The sequence below is a fragment of the Salvelinus fontinalis genome, chromosome 10 (assembly GCF_029448725.1).
Source record: "Salvelinus fontinalis isolate EN_2023a chromosome 10, ASM2944872v1, whole genome shotgun sequence".
In the NCBI taxonomy this organism is placed as follows: domain Eukaryota; kingdom Metazoa; phylum Chordata; class Actinopteri; order Salmoniformes; family Salmonidae; genus Salvelinus; species Salvelinus fontinalis.
In genome coordinates, this window is record NC_074674.1 from 4,626,975 (window position 1) to 4,649,090 (window position 22,116).

Genomic DNA, 22,116 nt, shown 5'->3' on the forward strand with positions numbered 1-22,116 from the left:
AAGGCTGAAATATTGTGTATGAAATAACTTTAAAAGATCATGAAATGCAATAACAATATAGTGAAAAGGAAAATAATACACAGTATAAAAATACAAAAGTAAAATCCTCAACCAGAACAAAATACTTCCATAAAAAAATATATACAATAACAGTTAAAAGTTTGGACACACCTACTCATTCCAGGGTCTTTCTTTATTTTGACTATTTTATACATTGGTTGGTTGAGAATGCCAAGAGCGTGCAAAGCTATCATCAAGGCAAAGGGTGGCTACTATGAAGAATCTCAAATATAAAATATATTTGTTTAACACTTTTTTGGTTACTACATGATGCCATATGTGTTATTTCATAGTTTTGATGTCTTCACTATTATTCTACAATATAGAAAATAGTAAAAATAAAGAAAACCCTTGAATGAGTAGGTGTGTCAACTTTTGACTGGTACTGTACCTTACAGTGGGGCAAAAAAGTATTTAGTCAGCCACCAATTGTGCAAGTTCTCCCACTTAAAAAGATGAGGGAGGCCTGTAAGAAGAAAAAAATCCAGAAAATCACATTGTAGGATTTTTAATGAATTTATTTGCAAATTATGGTGGAAAATAAGTATTTGGTCACCTACAAAAGTTTCTCAATACTTTGTTACATACCCTTTGTTGGCAATGACAGAACGTTTTCTGTAAGTCTTCACAAGGTTTTCACACACTGTTGCTGGTATTTTGGCCCATTCCTCCATGCAGATCCCCTCTAGAGCAGTGATGTTTTGGGGCTGTTGCTGGGCAACACGGACTTTCAACTCCCTCCAAAGATTTTCTATGTGGTTGAGATCTGGAGACTGGCTAGGCCACTCCAGGACCTTGAAATGCTTCTTACGAAGCCACTCCTTCGTTGCCCGGGCGGTGTGTTTGGGATCATTGTCATGCTGAAAGACCCAGCCACGTTTCATCTTCAATGCCCTTGCTGATGGAAGGAGGTTTTCACTCAAAATCTCACGATACATGGCCCCATTCATTCTTTCCTTTACACGGATCAGTCGTCCTGGTCCCTTTGCAGAAAAACAGCCCCAAAGCATGATGTTTCCACCCCCATGCTTCACAGTAGGTATAGTGTTCTTTGGATGCAACTCAGCATTCTTTGTCCTCCAAACACGACGAGTTGAGTTTTTACCAAAATGTTCTATTTTGGTTTCATCTGACCATATGACATTCTCCCAATCTTCTTCTGGATCATCCAAATGCTCTCTAGCAAACTTCAGACAGGCCTGGACATGTACTGGCTTAAGCAGGGGGACACGTCTGGCACTGCAGGATTTGAGTCCCTGGCGGCGTAGTGTGTTACTGATGGTAGGCTTTGTTACTTTGGTCCAAGCTCTCTGCAGGTCATTCACTAGGTCCCCCCGTGTGGTTCTGGGATTTTTGCTCACCGTTCTTGTGATCATTTTGACCCCACGGGGTGAGATCTTGCGTGGAGCCCCAGATCGAGGGAGATTATCAGTGGTCTTGTATGTCTTCCATTTCCTAATAATTGCTCCCACAGTTGATTTCTTCAAACCAAGCTGCTTACCTATTGCAGATTCAGTCTTCCCAGCCTGGTGCAGGTCTTCAATTTTGTTTCTGGTGCCCTTTGACAGCTCTTTGGTCTTGGCCATAGTGGAGTTTGGAGTGTGACTGTTTGAGGTTGTGGACAGGTGTCTTTTATACTGATAACAAGTTCAAACAGGTGCCATTAATACAGGTAACGAGTGGAGGACAGAGCCTTTTAAAGAAGAAGTTACAGGTCTGTGAGAGCCAGAAATCTTGCTTGTTTGTAGGTGACCAAATACTTATTTTCCACCATAATTTGCAAATAAATTCATTAAAAATCCTACAATGTGATTTTCTGGAAATGTTTTTCTCATTTTGTCTGTCATAGTTGAAGTGTACCTATGATGACAATTACAGGCCTCTCATCTTTTTAAGTGGGAGAACTTGCACAATTGGTGGCTGACTAAATACTTTTTTGCCCCACTGTATATATAGATATAATGTATATACACTGAACATAAATATAAACACAACATGTAGGGTCAGTTTGTTATATCTGGAGTACTTCTCCTGTCTTATCCGGTGTCCTGTGTGAATTTAAGTATACTCTCTCTAATTCTCTCTTTCTTTCTCTCTCTCGGAGGACCTGAGCCCTAGGACCATGCGTCAGGACTACCTGGCCTGATGACTCCTTGCTGTCCCCAGTCCACCTGGCTGTGCTGCTGCTCCAGTTTCAACTGTTCTCCCTGCGGCTATGGAACCCTGACCTGTTCACCGGACGTGCTACCTGTCCCAGACCTGCTGTTTTCAACTCTCTAGAGACCGCAGGAGCGGTAGAGATACTCTTAATGATCGGATATGAAAAGCCAACTGACATTTACTCCTGAGGTGCTGACTTGCTGCACCCTTGACAACAACTGTGATTATTATTATTTGACCATGCTGGTCATTTATGAACATTTGAACATCTTGGCCATGTTCTGTTATAATCTCCACCCGGCACAGCCAGAAGAGGATGGCCACCCCTCATAGCCTGGTTCCTCTCTAGGTTTCTTCCTCGGTTTTGGCCTTTCTAGGGAGTTTTTCCTAGCCACCGTGCTTCTACACCTGCATTGCTTGCTGTTTGGGGTTTTAGGCTGGGTTTCTGTACAGCACTTTGAGATATCAGCTGATGTACAAAGGGCTATACAAATACATTTGATTTTGATTTGATTTAAAGGGTTGGTCCCATGCTTTATGAGCTGAAATAAAAGATCCCAGAAATATTCCATATGCACAAAAAGCTTATTTCGCAAAAATGTTGTGCACAGATTTGTTTACATCCCTGTTAGTGAGCATTTCTCCTTTGCCAAGATGATCCATCCACCTGACAGATGTGGCATATGAAGAAGCTGATTAAACAGCGTGATCATTACACAGGTGCACATTCTGCTGGGGACAGTAAAAGGCCACTTTAAAATGTGCAGTTTTGTCACACAATACAATGCCACAGATGCCTCAATTTTGAGGGGAGCGTGCAATTGTCATGCTGGCTGCAGGAATGTCCACCAGAGCTGTTGCCAGCGAATTGCATGTTCATTTCTCTCCATCATTTTAGAGAATTTGTCAGTACATCCATCGGCCTCACAACCACACCAGCCCAGGACTTCCACATCCGGCTTCTTCACCTAAGGGATCGTCCAAGACTAGCCGGACAGCTGATGAAACTGTTGGCTGGCACGACCAAAGAATTTCTGCAGTGTGCTCGTTGTCCTGGGCAAAAGCTCACCTTTGATGGCTACTGGCACGCTGGAGAAGTGTGCTATTCATGGATTAATTCCGGATTCAACTGTACCGGGCAGATGGCAGAGTGTACGACGTCGTGTTGGTGAGCGGTTTGCTGATGTCAACGTTGTGAACAGTGCCTGCCCCATGATGGTGGTGGGTTATGGTATGTGCAGGCATAAGCTACGGACAATGAACAATTGCATTTTATTGATGGCAATTTGAATGCACAGATACTGTGACAAAATCCTGAGGCCCATTGTCGTGCCATTCATCCGCCGCCATCACCTCATGTTTCAGCATGATAATGCACGGCCCCATATCAAAGGATCTGAACATAATTCCTGGAAGCTGAAAATGTCCCAGTTCTTCCATGGCCTTCATACTCACCAGACATGTCACCCATTGAGCATTCTTGGGATGCTCTTCATCGACGTGTACAACAGCTTATTCCAGTTCCTGTCAATATCCAGCAACTTCACACATTGAAGAGTGGGACAACCTTCCACAGGCCACAATCAACAGCCTGATCAACTCTATGCAAAGGAGATGTGTTGCGCTGCATGAAGCAAATGGTGGTCACCAGATACTGACTGGTTTTCTGATCCACGCCCTAACTTACTTACTTTTTTTATTAGGTATCTGTGACCAACTGATGCAAATCTGTATTCCCAGTGAAATCTATAGATTAGGGCCTAATGAATTCATTTCAATTGACTGATTTCCTTATATGAACTGTAACTCAGTAAAATCTTTGAAATTGTTGCATGTTGCGTTGATATTTTTGTTCAGTGTAGATCAGTGTACAATAACCTTACTTCATTTGAAATATCCATATAATTTTGCGTTGGCATTATGGAAGATGGGTCTCATCTATTTCCCTTCAGTGAGTAAATCATAAATATTCATAAAACATTTTTGTGAGGGGCCAGTTGCCTCTAGAGCAGGTTCCTCAGGAGGAAAGAGAGCGCTGCCCCTAGAGACAGACCCAGAGCCAAGAAGAAGGTCATCAAGGCCCCTGCTGTCTCACAGTCTTTAGCCCTCACCAACCTGGGGAAGAGAACAGAGGACAGCTCAGATACTGTGGAACAAACTGACCAAATTGTTACTACAACGTAATAATAAGTTACATTGAATTAAACAAAAACAGCAGAAGGAAGAATTTGACAAAACTGTTAAATAAATTCAGGTAGATATCAATTTGGTGACTCACTGAGGTGCATAAGACATGCAGAGACAGATGAAATATCCATTGGACAAGGCGAATAATGTCATGATAACAAGGAAGGCAATGTCATGGGAGAACAGGACTGGCAGGTACTGGCGCTTGTCAGTGTTGCACAGCATGATGAGAGGGATGAAGACCACACGGGAGACCACGAGCACAGGGAACAGACCGCTTCTCTTTGAGGGCTGTGGATGGATAAAGACAAACAGAGACTGTTAGGAAGGAGAAACATGTTTGAGGTATTGGAGCAGCTATTTATTGCAGTTACTGGTAGTAAAGGAAGGGGACAGACGGCAGACGTTACTCACCCACTGAACCATAGAGGTGACACTGCGGCCAATCAGGTCCATGACGTTAAAGACGATGAAACAGCAGACACAGAGAAAGTATCGGTCTGAAAGACAGGCATACAGGTGTAATCCAGTTTGTTCAGCATAGCAAGCTGCCAATCGGGTTTCGACTGCAGCAGAGCCGTGCTAAAAAAGTTACATCCCACGCCCTCTCTGCTTTATTCAACCACAACTGTCTTAATTGGACATAACTAGGCTATTATTATTATCCCAACTGTTTGCTCACCCCATTCCTTGTTTCCATACACACTCTTCACTTTTACTGTGACAGCAGGGAAAACTGACAGTGTGACAGCCAGCACACACGTCACACAGAGGGCCATCACCCAAATCTGTACAACAGTAACAAACAAAATGTTAGGGAAATGTTTGAGAAAAGAATGCTATTTGAATTGAGATTTGAATGACAGCGGGATAGAGGGAGGACAAGGTACCTTTTTGAAGACTGCCAGGACAGATGACCTGCTGTGACTGTCAGTCTGCTGCATCATGAACAGGGCTTCTTTGGTCCCACTGGCCTCAAAATCACCATTGGTTATTATGGGTTTATTGTTGAAGCCATTTTGGTCGCCACTGACCAACGCTAATTTTTCTTTGTCTTTCAGAGGAAGTGAGAAAATAGTCAGTACTTAGTTTTAGGCTGTAACAATACTTAGTTTTAAGGAAAATCACTGCACAAAAATGAATTCATTATTAATAGCTCCTCTATAAGGTATATGGTATTTGTTAATCATTTATTTTTATTCTTTTTTTACCCCTTTTTCTCCCGAATTTTAGGATATCCAATTGGTAGTTACAGTCTTGTCCCATCGCTGCAACTTCCGTACGGACTTGGGAGAGGCGAAGGTCAAGAGCCATGCGTCCTTCAAAACACGACCCTACCAAGCCGCACTGCTTCTTGACACACTGCTCGCTTAACCCGGAAACACCGTACATGCCCGCCACAAGGAGTCGCTAGAGCGCGATGGGACAAGGACATCCCAGCCGGCCAAACCCTCCCCTAACCCAGACGACGCTGGGCCAATTGTGCACCGCCTCATGGGTCCCCCGGTCGCGGCCGGCTGCAACACAGCCCAGGATCAAACCCGGATTTGTAGTGACGTGTCTAGCACTGCGATGCAGTGCCTTACATGTTGACCACACGCTCGCGCACACAAAATAAATGTACACATACATGATATTCCATCATTGCACCCACACTGCTCGTGCGCGCCAACGGGCGTCTGCGTTGCCAGGCGCTAAAATAGAAGTTGCTTTTATTTGTGGCGCAGAACGCGCTGCAAGTCCTGCCTCTCTCATCGCCTCATTGGCTTTTAGAAGCAATTGCCCAATTGACTGAAAGATGAATGGAGGTCGGTGGTTGTAATACACTTTATAAAAGTTAATTGCTAATCGCCATATTAAGTCCAAAGAAGAAAAAGACTGGAAGGAGGAGAGATGACTAGAAACGATTCGGTTGACCGTTTTATGTGTGGATTCATTGTCGGAGTAGAGGACCTTGTGCATTTCAGGTAAAATAACAACTCAATGTTTATATCACAGGATAAATTAGATCGCAACAACAAGCTAGCTAAATAGGACAAATTAGCTAGCAACTGCAAGCTAGCTAGATAAATTGACATAAATGTTTAATGCTTTTCATAAATGTTTAATGCCCCAAATTAATATAATTGGTTCAGAGTTTGTTTAGATATTTCAACCTGCGTGTCGTGATCGCGTTTGGTGTAGGGGGACAAAATCAATTTGCCCACGATGGCGCACGCGGACGCATGGTTTGGGTATGGTGTTAAGACATCCTGCGCCACTTGGGAAGCCCCGTTAATAGTTTTAAATGTTGACGTTTTAGTCCATGTGTCAAACTCATTGCACGGAGGGCAGTGTCTGCGGGTTTTCGCTGCACCCTTGTACCTGATTGATGAATTAATGTCACTGATTTGTAACTCCCCTCACCTGGTGGTCTAGGTCTTAATTGAAAGGAAAAGACCCGCACACTTAGGCCCCCCATAGAATGAGTTTGACACCCCTGTTTTAACCATTTAGCAGACACTCTTATCCAGAGCAACTTACAGTTAGTGCATTCATCTTAAGATCGCTAGGTGAGACAAACACATATCACAGTCGTAGTAAGTACGTTTCTCCTCAATAAGGTAGTTATCAGGAAAGCTAGTGCTAGTAGGTAAAGGGAGTGCATGTTTTGGGGGGTGGGGATAAGACTGAGATGTATTATTTAAGACTCTTTTTTTTACGTCTTATCTTGTAGATACTGTTAGTTGACAGATGGAAGATAGTGTTCAAACCTACCGGCTCCCTTGAGAAGCTTGTCTGTGGTCTCAGGTTGGTCATGGTGACACTTACTTTTCTCAAAGTAAAACTGGGCAAACTCCTAGAACACAACAGAAAATCTTATGAGTACATTCCTCTGTAATATCCTAAGCAATAGTAGTTGAACTGCCTGTTTCCTGTCATGAAACTGCTGTAGCCACTCACCAGGTGTGGCAGTAGTAAGTAGCTAAGCAGGGTGATCAGTGTTGCCACACAGGGGGTTATGAAGTACCCAAGAGCAGCACTGGCCTTGTCTGCTTTACCTACACAGAGGATGTAGAGACACTCAGCATTAATCAGGGTGGAAACACAATTGACATAATAACAAGGTAGAGGTGAAAGTATGGAAATGTAGTACTCACTGAGGATAGAGAACAGACTAGCCATGGCAGCAAAGATCCCTGCCAATCCCTGACCACTCATAAACAATGTGCTGTACCTCGGGGGGAGCAGACCCACCAGCCCAAACAGACTGCCCTGGAGCACTGCTCCAAAAGCTAGAGGGAGAGGGGATGTGTGTGAGAGAGAGAGGGGATGTGTGTGAGAGAGAGAGGGGATGTGTGTGAGAGAGAGAGGGGATATGTGTGAGAGAGAGAGGGGATATGTGTGAGAGAGAGAGGGGATATGTGTGTGAGAGAGAGAGGGGATATGTGTGTGAGAGAGAGAGAGGGGATATGTGTGTGAGAGAGAGAGGGGATGTGTGTGAGAGAGAGGGGATGTGTGTGAGAGAGAGGGGATGTGTGTGAGAGAGAGGGGATGTGTGTGAGAGAGAGAGGGGATGTGTGTGAGAGAGAGAGGGGATGTGTGTGAGAGAGAGAGGGGATGTGTGTGAGAGAGAGAGGGGATGTGTGTGAGAGAGAGAGGGGATGTGTGTGAGAGAGAGAGGGGATGTGTGAGAGAGAGAGGGGATGTGTGAGAGAGAGAGGGGATGTGTGAGAGAGAGAGGGGGGATGTGTGAGAGCGAGGATGTGTGAGAGAGAGAGGGGGGATGTGTGTGAGAGAGAGGGGGGATGTGTGTGAGAGAGAGAGGGGGGATGTGTGTGAGAGAGAGAGGGGGGATGTGTGAGAGAGAGAGGGGGGATGTGTGAGAGAGAGAGGGGGGATGTGTGAGAGAGAGAGGGGGGATGTGTGAGAGAGAGAGGGGATGTGTGTGAGAGAGAGAGGGGATGTGTGAGAGAGAGAGGGGATGTGTGAGAGAGAGGGGGGATGTGTGAGAGAGAGGGGGGATGTGTGAGAGGGAGGGGGGATGTGTGTGAGAGAGGGGGGATGTGTGTGAGAGAGGGGGGATGTGTGTGAGAGAGGGGGGATGTGTGTGAGAGAGGGGGGATGTGTGTGAGAGAGGGGGGATGTGTGTGAGAGAGGGGGGATGTGTGTGAGAGAGAGAGAGGGGATGTGTGTGTGAGAGAGGGGGGATGTGTGTGAGAGAGGGGGGATGTGTGTGAGAGAGGGGGGATGTGTGTGAGAGAGAGAGAGGGGATGTGTGTGAGAGAGAGAGAGGGGATGTGTGTGAGAGAGAGAGGGGGGATGTGTGAGAGAGAGAGAGGGGGGATGTGTGAGAGAGAGAGAGGGGGGATGTGAGAGAGAGAGAGAGGGGGGATGTGAGAGAGAGAGAGAGGGGGGATGTGAGAGAGAGAGAGAGGGGGGATGTGTGAGAGAGAGGGGGGATGTGTGTGAGAGAGGGGGGATGTGTGTGAGAGAGGGGGGATGTGTGTGAGAGAGGGGGGGATGTGTGTGAGAGAGAGAGAGGGGATGTGTGTGAGAGAGAGAGAGGGGATGTGTGTGAGAGAGAGAGAGGGGATGTGTGTGAGAGAGAGAGAGGGGATGTGTGTGAGAGAGAGAGAGGGGATGTGTGTGAGAGAGAGAGGGGGGATGTGTGAGAGAGAGAGAGGGGGGATGTGAGAGAGAGAGAGAGGGGGGGATGTGAGAGAGAGAGAGAGGGGGGGATGTGTGAGAGAGAGAGAGAGGGGGGATGTGTGAGAGAGAGAGAGAGAGAGGGGGGATGTGTGAGAGAGAGAGAGAGGGGGGATGTGTGAGAGAGAGAGGGGTGATGTGTGAGAGAGAGAGGGGGGATGTGTGAGAGAGAGAGGGGGGATGTGTGAGAGAGAGAGGGGGGATGTGTGAGAGAGAGAGGGGATGTGTGAGAGAGAGAGAGGGGATGTGTGAGAGAGAGAGAGGGGATGTGTGAGAGAGAGAGAGGGGATGTGTGAGAGAGAGAGAGGGGATGTGTGTGAGAGAGAGAGGGGATGTGTGTGAGAGAGAGAGGGGATGTGTGAGAGAGAGAGGGGATGTGAGAGAGAGAGAGAGGGGATGTGTGAGAGAGAGAGAGGGGATGTGTGAGAGAGAGAGAGAGGGGATGTGTGAGAGAGAGAGGGGATGTGTGTGAGAGAGGGGATGTGTGTGAGAGGGGATGTGTGTGAGAGAGAGAGAGAGGGGATGTGTGTGAGAGAGAGAGGGGATGTGTGTGAGAGAGAGAGGGGATGTGTGTGAGAGAGAGAGGGGATGTGTGTGAGAGAGAGGGGATGTGTGTGAGAGAGAGAGGGGATGTGTGAGAGAGAGAGAGGGGATGTGTGAGAGAGAGAGAGGGGATGTGAGAGAGAGAGAGAGGGGATGTGTGAGAGAGAGAGGGGATGTGTGAGAGAGAGAGGGGATGTGTGTGAGAGAGAGAGAGAGGGGATGTGTGTGAGAGAGAGAGGGGATGTGTGTGAGAGAGAGAGGGGATGTGTGTGAGAGAGAGGGGATGTGTGTGAGAGAGAGAGGGGATGTGTGTGAGAGAGAGAGGGGATGTGTGTGAGAGAGAGAGAGAGGGGATGTGTGTGAGAGAGAGGGGATGTGTGTGAGAGAGAGGGGATGTGTGTGAGAGAGAGAGGGGATGTGTGTGAGAGAGAGAGGGGATGTGTGTGAGAGAGAGAGGGGATGTGTGTGAGAGAGAGAGGGGATGTGTGTGAGAGAGAGAGGGGATGTGTGTGAGAGAGAGAGGGGATGTGTGTGAGAGAGAGAGAGGGGATGTGTGTGAGAGAGAGAGAGGGGATGTGTGTGAGAGAGAGAGGGGATGTGTGTGAGAGAGAGAGAGGGGATGTGTGTGAGAGAGAGAGAGGGGATGTGTGTGAGAGAGAGAGAGGGGATGTGTGTGAGAGAGAGAGAGGGGATGTGTGTGAGAGAGAGAGAGGGGATGTGTGTGAGAGAGAGAGAGGGGATGTGTGTGAGAGAGAGAGAGGGGATGTGTGTGAGAGAGAGAGAGGGGATGTGTGTGAGAGAGAGAGAGGGGATGTGTGTGAGAGAGAGAGAGGGGATGTGTGAGAGAGAGAGAGGGGATGTGTGAGAGAGAGAGAGGGGATGTGTGAGAAATTAGTGTATTTACACATGGAATCTCCTCGGAACACATTTTCATCAGGTAAAACAGTCAAAACAATGATGCTACTACTTACACTTCCGTTCAAACGTTTGGGCTCACTTAGAAATGTCCTTGTTTTGGAAAGAAAAGCAATTTTTTGTCCATTAAAATAACATCAAATTGATCAGGAATACAGCGTAGACATTGTTAATGTTGTAAATGACTATTGTAGCTGGAAACTGCAGATTATTTTATGGAATATCTACATAGGCGTACAGAGGCCCATTATCAGCAACCATCACTCCTGTGTTCCAATGGCACGTTGTGTTAGCTAATCCAAATGTATCATTTTAAAAGGCTAATTGATCATTAGAAAATCCTTTTGCAATTATGTTAGCACAGCTGAAAACTGTTGTTCTGATTAAAGAAGCAATACAACTGTCCTTCTTTAGACTAGTTGAGTATCTGGAGCATCAGCATTTGAAGGTTTGATTACAGGCTCAAAATGGCCAGAAAAAAATACTTTCTTCTGAAACTCGTCAGTCTATTCTTGTTCTGAGAAATTAAGGCTATTCCATGCGAGAAATTGCCAAGAAACTGAAGATCTCGTATAACGCTGTGTACTACTCTGTTCACAGAACAGCGCAAACTGTCTCTAAACAGAATAGAAAGAGGAGTGGGAGGCCCCGGTGCACAACTGAGCAAGAGGACAAGTACATTAGAGTGTCTAGTTTGAGAACCAGACACCTCACAAGTCCTCAACTGGCAACTTCATTAAATAGTACCAGCAAAACACCAGTCTCAACGTTAACAGTGAATAGGCGACTCTGGGATGCTGACCTTCCAGGCAGAGTTCCTCTGTCCAATGTCTGTGTTCTTTTGCCCATCTTAATCTCTTCTTTTTATTAGCCAGTCTGAGATATGTCTTTTTCTTTGTAACTCTGCCTAGAAGGCCAGCATCCCGGAGTCGCCTCTTCACTGTTGACGTTGAGACTGGTGTTTTGCGGGTGTCTACACTACATTTCTGATCAATTTGATGTTATTTAATGTTTTTTTTTGTTGCTTTTCTTCCAAAAACAAGGACATTTATAAGTGACCCCAAAATGTTGAACAGTAGTGTATATGATTACTAATTACATTATATGCAACCGGACCCATAGACATGAAGACGGATGGGAACCAACTCACAGTTGATGAACCATATAGTTGCCATGGTGATAGAGAAGAAGCTGTGGGGCTGCATGGGCACTTTGACCATGATGGCAGTGAGGAGGAAGAGGAAGAGGATGGAGACCATACTGACAGCAATCCGGACCTTCTCTTTGATACTACCGCCACACAGGAAAAAGGTTGAGTTAGACCACTTCACTATAGAGGTGGAAACAACAGTAACACAAATAGAACCCTGTAGTATGTTGCTCACCGCTGATACAGGAAGGAGTTGGCCAGGGTGAAGAGGAGCAGGGGTAACTGGGCTAGAAGAGTCATCCAGCTGGCAAACTTGTAGTCTTTAGTAACCGGGGTGGTTCCATTAGTAACCTGGGTGGTTCCGTTAGTAACTGTAGTGGTTCCGTTAGTAACCGGGGTGGTCTCGTTAGTAACCAAGGTCGCTCCGATACTTGACGCGGTCCCTTTGAGGCGGTCGTCAAAATACTTCAGCAGAAAACAATGGGAGAACAGAGGTGACACAAGCCCCATACTCTCATCACAGAACAAACTAATATTAGACAGTATTGCCTGAATGTGTAATATTCATCCATGTCAATCAGTTAAGATTGTTGTTGTGAGTCTGTGTGACAGGTTGTGATGAGGTAGAGAAGCTGTGGTACCTCCATGGCAGTGATGCTGTGTGGGTGGGTGGGTGTGACAGAGAAGTTGTGCTACCTCCGTGGCAGTGATGCTGTGTGGGTGTGACAGAGAAGCTGTGGTACCTCCATGGCAGTGATGCTGTGTGGGTGTGACAGAGAAGCTGTGGTACCTCCATGGCAGTGATGCTGTGTGGGTGTGACAGAGAAGCTGTGGTACCTCCATGGCAGTGATGCTGTGTGGGTGTGACAGAGAAGCTGTGGTACCTCCATGGCAGTGATGCTGTGTGGGTGTGACAGTGAAGTTGTGCTACCTCCACGGCAGTGATGCTGTGTGGGTGTGACAAATAAGCTGTGGTACCTCCATGGCAGTGATGAAAAAGTTCCATGGCAGCAGTGTGCCCAGTCCCAGGATGAAGATGATGACGGCCACAGCACAGCCTCTGTTGGGGGACAGAAGACATCACTCACATGCCACATCACAACCGCTCCTACAACACACTCACTACCTAGTGGTGCTTAATGTTATGAATCTCAAAGAAACAAGTAATTCCTAGGTTATTATTACTGAGTAATTACCAATATACCATGTCATTTCTTCTCTGATCGCCATCCAGTGCTCAGATAATAGGGAAAGTGAGTGAGGAAGTTTGTGAAAGCTGCTTCCTACAGGTTTTTGTCTCAGATGATCCAACCAATGAAAAGTGAGTAACTCACCGGTCCACTGGGGCACTCTTCTGGGTAGTCATCCTGGTACTCTTGGGTCTGTATAAAAACAAGGGACAGAGGACAGCTTCAGAAATTGTCGCTCCTTGAAATACTGGTGTGTTGAAAACATCAGACAATCAGGCTTGCCAGGCGGCTGGGGATTCAGGATGTTTTGAAGGCGAGTTTGTACTCTTTCATCTTACTTTATTTCATCTATGTTGATCACTGATAAAAACTACAAATCCCCTCTACTAAACATGGTGATAATAATAATCTGATTTCTCCCCTGATTCTATTATAATCCTATTTTAATTTCACAAAGGTTAGATATCAGTCATCTTATCGCATCTGAAATCAAGTCATATTTTTGCGCTTGGTGATTTCAGCCTGTCACACGTTCTAAGTCTACAACTTAAAGGGAGACGAGCAGCTCCATTCCCTCCCACCATCATCTGTAGGCTACAACGTAATTAATGATCTTCACAGGTCTTCTACCATGTTCAGAAGCCTGTAGCTCAGTATAGACAAGGCTATGTCTCGAATGAGCCAGATGGCAAAAGTATGTTACCACTTCGCTTCTAAAACTGACACTAAGTATTCAGTGACAAACTTAGAGAGTATATGGGTATTCTTATACAGGGTGTTAGACCTATACAACATTTCAACATGCATTTGGGACTGTTTTATTAACCAGACATAAAGCATACTTCCGCCAATATATTATTGGCGTTAACATTGGGTTACAGTATATAGCATTAATTCTAACGCGCTACATCTATCGTTAAATTAGATCCTTCCCGATGTACTAAACCATGGGGTACTCATACCTGTCGCTCACACTCACCTGCCTTCTGCTTCAAATTGAAATTCGAGTTGATCTTATTTATATATTGATGTGTATTTCTAAATCCTTGGTATCGGGACCGGTGTCTCTGATCGTAGAACAGACAGCACGCTGAGGATCTGACTCGTTTGCACGTGGCTACACCCGACACTTCCTTCTTACAGTAGTTGTAGGCATGTCGTTACTGTCACTTCCTTCTTACAGTAACTGTAGGCATGTCATTTACTGGCACTCTATTGAACGGATGTTAGATTTGCCTGCATTGTTTGGCGGCAAATCCATGTAGGCTATTCATTTGGATTATTCTATCAGTTAAAACATGTAACAAATTCAACAATACAGCTAATGTTAGGCAATTTAGATGTTTCCTATCTTCTTTAAAAGTCAAGCAACAGACCAGCAGCTGAAGAGACGGTCATAGAATAAGTGCCTTGAAGCGAGACGATTAAAATAGCATAACAAACTCATTCTTATTCATTTCTGACTCACACGAAGCTATTTGAAATATTTCTGAGCAGTAGTTAAAAGTAGTTAAGCTGTGTGAGCTGTGCTTTCAGTTTATGCTATGCATATCACCATTCAAAAACAAATCCACAGAAAATACACTAAATAATAAATAATAGCAATTTGTTTTGAACATTAATCTCACCCAGTTAGTCGAATTGTGTAGCAGTTTAAATATAGTAGGCTATCTCCTTTGTCAAAAGCGAGGCTTACAGAACGCACTCAATGAAGTGAAGGCGACTGTGTTTAAATGTTGGCGCGAAAATGCCTGTTATAAGAAGCCAGTTATCGTTGCTAGCCTGCCCAGAGAGCGCCTATTGGCTGTGAGCGCTTTGGCGCGCTGAACATAAATGAGCATATCAATCTATTGCAGCCTATATGACGCCATGACAACAGGCTTTTCAAAGGCAACACATTGTTGCTATACTACAGGGTTGATTTCAAGTCAATTTGGTCAAACTTCACAGTTTACGTTATTGAAAGATGAGAGGTCAATTTAGCCTATTTCATGACAATAAAGACAGGGAGACAAATTCATATTTGATGGTGCACCTGAATATCATGGACACAAGGGGGCTGTCTGGTCGTTTGACTGGAAATACATGCTGTAATGTTATTATATAATAGGTTTATTTATCCCAGTGGGAACTGAGGTGTGGTATTCTAGGTAAACAAAGCAGTAAATAACAGCACAATTTCCACAGTAGGACTACATGGCAGATAGGCCCACAGTTTTCAAGACAAAGTCCCAAGAACCAGTGTGTATTTGTAGCATGGAATTTCCCATACAAGATGCATGATTTTGGCTTATCCTGCATCATTGAACATATACTATTGTAACCAGCAAGCTCTCGTTCCTTATTAGAAACACCTGCTCCATTCATGTTTTGTATATGCTAATACCACTTATCAAGAAGGAGAATATGGGTTCACAAAGAGTGAACTGGCCTGTGACTTTACACTTCAAAGGCCATGTAATGACCATGTTCAAAAACAAAAATCTGAAATACAGATGTAGGATCTTAATTTGAGCCAGTTTGCTACTGCAAGAAAATAATCCTGCAGCAACAGGAAATGTCAAGTATTATGTGTACTATAATTAAATGGAAATGTTTGTAGTGGTTCAAGTCTGAAATGTGGTGGAAATTGTGGAAATTACAAACTTCCGAAGTGTTAAAAAGACCAGCCCTTTGTTAACAGTTTCAGCACCCCTGAACTGTTGGTTAGTTGTACTTGCCCAACACCCCTTGTTTTTTTCACCTTAGTGGTACCTACTAGTCACCCCACTTTCTCAGCCAATCACAGTTTACCCTCCCCCTTTCTAGTCAGAATGAGTGAGATCGCCTAGTGAGGTGTACAGCTGACATGTAGCCGCATCCAGTAGGGGGCAAAAGGGGCTTAGCCCCCTCAGTTGAAACTTGTACCTCCCACTTTTAATTTTATGTCCCTATAGAAAAGTAAATTGAAATTATTAAGTGACAGGTTGGCCCAAAATCTGTGGGCCATATCTCCAATGCACTGGACAGAGCGCTCTGCAGTGTGTGTAAGGGGGCTATGGAAAGCCACTGGGGCACAGGGTTTCCTTTAACTGGTAATTGCTTAAATAAATAAAAAGACAATAAATAAAATTGTGTAGCAGGCCACATTTTCTGGGGCTGAAGTGTACGACAGGGATGCCCAATTTCGCCATTTTTATTCATTTTGGTTGTGGAACTTCTATCTCTAGATATTCTGAATAATGCAAATTTGTATGGCTTAACCATTTTTAACAAAGAAATCAAAATGTTCCAACTGGCTGATGATACTACTCTTTTCTTAAGAGACAAAGACCAGGTCGCACATGCCCTTAATGCTATAACTGCATTTTCTGTTGCATCAGGATTAATGCTGAATGTTTCTAAATGTGAAATCTTATGTTTATTTGACTCTGATGATAAAGAAATTGAAAATATTCCTGTAAAGGACTGTGTTAAATATTTAGGAATACATCTGTCAAAAAAACACTTAGTCAGACAACATTTGAATTTCTCTCCTAAAATTAAGAGAACTAAAAATATATTTAATAATTGGCTACAAAGAGATCTTTCTATACTTGGGAGAGTACTTCTGTCCAAGGCAGAGGGACTGTCTCGTTTTGTGTACCCTCATTATTGTTATGTGTAAATCCTGCTACTTGTAAAGAGATCAATAAGACCTTTCTTGACTTAATCTGGAAAAATAAGACTCACAAACTAAAAAAATCTGTCCTTTCTAACAAAACAAATGCGGTCTAGAAATGTTGGATTTTGTTGACATAAATAATGCTTTCAAGATAAACTGGTTGAAAAAATGTTTGATCAATAATGATTCAATATGGTATTTCATTCCAAATAATGTGTTTAATAAATTGGGAGGTCTTCAATTTTTACTGAAATGTAATTATATTCCTGAAAGTTTACCTGCTAAATTGGCTAGGTTTCACCAGCAAGCTTTAATGGCCTGGAAAATATGTTTCCTGCACAATTTTTCCCTACATAAAGCTCTTTTGTGGAATAATTCACACATAACTATAAGGAATAAGTCATTGTTCTACCCCAGCTGGCATGAGAGGAATATTGACTTTGTTCTTGATATTTTCGACAACAAGGGTAATATTCTCACATATGAACAATTTATAACATTGAAAGGGTTTCCAATACCTTTCAGAGTGTTTATTTCTGTGATCAAAGCCATTCCCAGTGGTCTAACTGCACTAATGAAAACTCATCTTAGTTTTGGTAATGATCACAAAGTTGATCCAGAACTCAGATTGGAGGGCGTGGGCTTACTTGAGAAATCTTGTTGTAATAAATATGTAAGACAAATTCTTCATTCACAAAACCAACTTACACCGAGAGGAAAGTTTTTCTGGGGCATGCTTATTCCTGACATTGTCTGGGAAAATGCGTGGTTAAGGCTTTACAAATACTGTATACCAAACAAAGTTAAGGAAGTGCACTTCAAAAGTTTACATAAGATATATCCATGTAATTCTATGTTATCCAAATTTGTGGCCATTGATGATATCTGCGTTTTCTTGTTCTTTGAATGTAAATTTGTGTCAGAATTTTGGGAAAACCTTGCAAAATACTTATTTACCATTATGAACACTGCCAATGTTTTTGACATGAAATATATAATATGTTACTATTGCAATGATAACAAGACCACTGAAATGATTGTTCATTTTTTATTCTTGTTGCCAAATACACTGCTCAAAAAAATAAAGGGAACACTTAAACAACACAATGTAACTCCAAGTCAATCACACTTCTGTGAAATCAAACTGTCCACTTAGGAAGCAACACTGATTGACAATAAATTTCACATGCTGTTGTGCAAATGGAATAGACAAAATGTGGAAATTATAGGCAATTAGCAAGACACCCCCCAAAACAGGAGTGATTCTGCAGGTGGTGACCACAGACCACTTCTCAGTTCCTATGCTTCCTGGCTGATGTTTTTGGTCACTTTTGAATGTTGGCGGTGAACTCACTCTAGTGGTAGCATGAGACGGAGTCTACAACCCACACAAGTGGCTCAGGTAGTGCAGTTCATCCAGGATGGCACATCAATGCGAACTGTGGCAAAAAGGTTTGCTGTGTCTGTCAGCGTAGTGTCCAGAGCATGGAGGCCCTACCAGGAGACAGGCCAGTACATCAGGAGACGTGGAGGAGGCCGTAGGAGGGCAACAACCCAGCAGCAGGACCGGTACCTCCGCCTTAGTGCAAGGAGGTGCACTGCCAGAGCCCTGCAAAATGACCTCCAGCAGGCCACAAATGTGCATGTCAGCATATGGTCTCACAAGGGGTCTGAGGATCTCATCTCGGTACCTAATGGCAGTCAGGCTACCTCTGGCAGGCACATGGAGGGCTGTGCGGCCCCACAAAGAAATGCCACCCCACACCATGACTGACCCATCGCCAAACCGGTCATGCTGGAGGATGTTGCAGGCAGCAGAACGTTCTCCACGGCGTCTCCAGACTCTGTCACGTCTGTCACATGTGCTCATGTGCTCAGTGTTAACCTGCTTTCATCTGTGAAGAGCACAGGGCGCCAGTGGCGAATTTGCCAATCTTGGTGTTTTCTGGCAAATGCCAAACGTCCTGCACGGTGTTGGGCTGTAAGCACAACCCCCAACTGTCGACGTCGGGCCCTCATACCACCCTCATGGAGTCTGTTTCTGACCGTTTGAGCAGACACATGCACATTTGTGGCCTGCTGGAGGTCATTTTGCAGGGCGCTGGCAGTGCACCTCCTTGCACAAAGGCGGAGGTACCGGTCCTGCTGCTGGGTTGTTGCCCTCCTACGGCCTCCTCCACGTCTCCTGATGTACTGGCCTGTCTCCTGGTAGCGCCTGCATGCTCTGGACACTACGCTGACAGACACAGCAAACCTTTTTGCCACAGCTCGCATTGATGTGCCATCCTGGATGAACTGCACTACCTGAGCCACTTGTGTGGGTTGTAGACTCCGTCTCATGCTACCACTAGAGTGAGAGCACCGCCAGCATTCAAAAGTGACCAAAACATCAGCCAGGAAGCATAGGAACTGAGAAGTGGTCTGTGGTCACCACCTGCAGAATCACTCCTGTTTTGGGGGGTGTCTTGCTAATTCCCTATAATTTCCACCTTTTGTCTATTCCATTTGCACAACAGCATGTGAAATTTATTGTCAATCAGTGTTGCTTCCTAAGTGGACAGTTTGATTTCACAGAAGTGTGATTGACTTGGAGTTACATTGTGTTGTTTAAGTGTTCCCTTTATTTTTTTGAGCAGTGTACTTCATACACAAACAAAAATTCCAAAATTCTATACTAAAATTACACATATTTTTGATTGAATTTAACTATCTTATTAAAACTTTAACCCTAGTGAATAACATCTTCATGAATCATTATAATATTTTTTTTTCAGAGTGAATACAATTGCACAAAAAAAAAGGTATTTTATTGATATTTTTTGTATGTTTGAGTATTTTCTTGTTAATACCTGTGTTTTGTTTTGTTAGACATGTTTGATGTAGCAATGTAAGTTGATTTTTGTATTATGAATAAAGTAAAAATAAAACATTTAAAACACTTTCAAACTCTTCACATACGCTGCTGCTACTCTTTTTATTATATATCCTGATTGCCTAGTCACTTTTACCCCTATCAACATGTACATATTACCTCAATTACATCAACTACCTCGTACCCCTGCACATTGATTGACTCAATACCGGTACTCCTTGTACAAAGCCTCGTTATTGATATTGTTGTTTTATTTAGTTACTATTTCCTTTTTTTATTGATTATTTTAATATTTGTATTTTCTTTTTTGCAAATGTTTCTTACTTTTTTAACTCAGCATGGTTGGGAAAGGGCTCGTAAGTAAGCATTTCACGTTAAAGTCTGCACCTGTTTAATTAGATGCATGTGACAAATAAAGTTATATTTGATTGATTAGATTTTTTATTTGAGATATCGTAGACTTGTTCTTGCTGAACAGACCTGTGGTGGCTGAACCCTATCCATTGGCAACTAATAGCTCTACTGGTGCCCGTTCTACATGGGTCCTCCCGGATCAGCCCGTTAGTATTTTATCAAGAAGCCTTTTCAAACCTCAAATACCTTACAAGTTACATTTCCTGCATTGTAGGAAAGTTCTCCCGCAAACGGGTGATCAAATGTAGATCATATATCTGCATGAATCCTGTATGAATTCAACTGCAGTTTAACAGAGGAATGATTGATCCGATAGACACATAGGTCTATTGGTGGTGATTGGGGTGAGTTAGCCTCATGCAATGTAAAGTGCTTTGAGTCTAAGAAGGAAAAAAAGCACTGCATAAAGGCAAATCATCATTTAATCATTACACTTTGGATGGAGCGCCAATGAATTACGGGAAATGCTGAAGTAGCCTATGTGTACTCTGGCTTGTTTACACTAGCCTTGTCTGTCAATTTACAGGACACAACTTGTTGTTTACCTTAAAGGGGAATGCCCAAAAAAAATCCCTTTTACTCATCTATGTTGTTTTGACATGGCAGGAGGACTTTAAGCCTATGATAATGAGAGATGATTAATAGTGACCCTAAACTGACCTGTCATAGAATAGTAGTGTGTTCGATGAAAGCTAGAGTATTTGTGACATCATCCAGCGAAAGCCCTTGTAATATCTGTTAAATTAAGAATGAGTTGCTGTATATACAGTAGCTGGGTCTTTTTTTGTCCTGAAATTCTGTCCTCATCCTACGAAATACTGCTGAAGACTACCCCGGCTGTGAGTTGGAATTATTGTATATATTGTATGTAGACTTTGTGTAAATTCCTCTGTCTGTATTCTGTTTGTACATTTGTCTATTGCTTGTAGCACCAATCACAGAGTTAAATTCAGGGTATGCCTAAATGTACTTAGCAAATTAAAGTGATTCTGAACGGAGTTCCATTTCTTGGTTGTTACATTTTTTTACATTTACATTTTAGTCATTTAGCAGACGCTCTTATCCAGAGCGACTTACAGTAGAGTGCATACATTTTATTACATTTTTTTTTACATTTCATATACTGAGACAAGGATATCCCTACCGGCCAAACCCTCCCTAACCCGGACGACGCTATGCCAATTGTGCGTCGCCCCACGGACCTCCCGGTTGCGGCCGGCTGCGACAGAGCCTGGGCGCGAACCCAGAGACTCTGGTGGCGCAGCTAGCACTGCCCTAGACCACTGCGCCACCCGGGAGGCCTTACAAAACTGTAGCTCACTATAACCTCCAATATTCTGGTCAATCTATCCAATTTAGTAACTATGGCTTTCCTATTGTCACAGTTACAGATGTGTAATACTGTGTCAGAAGTTTGAGAGAGAGAATCCCTTATCAACCATACATCAGACTGAATTTACAGATGATTAACATGATGACATGGTTAGGGACAATTCGAAATGTACTGGGGTGGGGGGTGGGGGCACAGGGAGGGTAGTGTGTGTTTTTAAATGGGCACAGGGAGGGTAGTGTGTGTGTTTTTAAATGGGCACAGGGAGGGTAGTGTGTGTGTTTTTATATGGGCACAGGGAGGGTAGTGTGTGTGTTTTTATATGGGCACAGGGAGGGTAGTGTGTGTGTTTTTAAATGGGCACAGGGAGGGTAGTGTGTGTGTTTTTAAATGGGCACAGGGAGGGTAGTGTGTGTGTTTTTAAATGGGCACAGGGAGAGTAGTGTGTGTGTTTTTAAATGGGCACCGGGAGGGTAGTGTGTGTGTTTTTAAATGGGCACAGGGAGGGTAGTGTGTGTGTTTTTATATGGGCACAGGGAGGGTAGTGTGTGTGTTTTTAAATGGGCACAGGGAGGGTAGTGTGTGTGTTTTTAAATGGGCACAGGGAGAGTAGTGTGTGTGTTTTTATATGGGCACAGGGAGGGTAGTGTGTGTTTTTATATGGGCACAGGGAGGGTAGTGTGTGTGTTTTTAAATGGGCACAGGGAGGGTAGTGTGTGTGTTTTTATATGGGCACAGGGAGGGTAGTGTGTGTTTTTATATGGGCACAGGGAGAGTAGTGTGTGTGTTTTTAAATGGGCACAGGGAGGGTAGTGTGTGTGTTTTTAAATGGGCACAGGGAGGGTAGTGTGTGTTTTTATATGGGCACAGGGAGGGTAGTGTGTGTTTTTATATGGGCACAGGGAGGGTAGTGTGTGTTTTTATATGGGCACAGGGAGGGTAGTGTGTGTTTTTATATGGGCA

General features: G+C 43.9%; 1 protein-coding gene across 3 annotated transcripts; it reads right to left on the bottom strand.

The window, feature by feature from the left end:
- Positions 1-10: 10 nt before the first annotated feature.
- On the bottom strand, positions 11-14,646 carry LOC129863446 (equilibrative nucleoside transporter 2-like). 3 transcript variants are annotated; one of them, XM_055935452.1, is made up of 13 exons: positions 14,523-14,646; positions 13,039-13,086; positions 12,683-12,764; positions 11,940-12,169; positions 11,705-11,844; positions 7,548-7,682; positions 7,351-7,448; positions 7,165-7,246; positions 5,298-5,461; positions 5,090-5,195; positions 4,822-4,907; positions 4,499-4,698; positions 11-4,335 (listed from the first exon to the last, which is right to left on the bottom strand). In XM_055935452.1, exons 2-13 carry the CDS (start codon positions 13,068-13,070, stop codon positions 4,224-4,226), a joined length of 1,467 nt encoding a protein of 488 aa, XP_055791427.1. In that variant the 5' UTR covers positions 13,071-13,086; positions 14,523-14,646; the 3' UTR covers positions 11-4,223. The 3 variants fall into 3 exon arrangements, with proteins under 3 accessions (XP_055791427.1, XP_055791428.1, XP_055791429.1); XM_055935453.1 differs by lacking the exon at positions 14,523-14,646 and adding an exon at positions 13,874-14,041; XM_055935454.1 differs by lacking the exons at positions 12,683-12,764; positions 13,039-13,086; positions 14,523-14,646 and adding an exon at positions 12,346-12,676.
- Positions 14,647-22,116: the final 7,470 nt, after the last annotated feature.

Coding starts and splice junctions, on each gene's coding strand:
- LOC129863446 (XM_055935452.1), bottom strand. CDS start 13,070: ATGACTACCCAGAAGAGTGCCCCAGTGGACCG. Junction 12,765..13,038: donor AAGAGTGCCCCAGTGGACCG/GTGAGTTACTCA, acceptor GTCCCCCAACAG/AGGCTGTGCTGTGGCCGTCA. Junction 4,336..4,498: donor TGCATGTCTTATGCACCTCA/GTGAGTCACCAA, acceptor TCTCTTCCCCAG/GTTGGTGAGGGCTAAAGACT.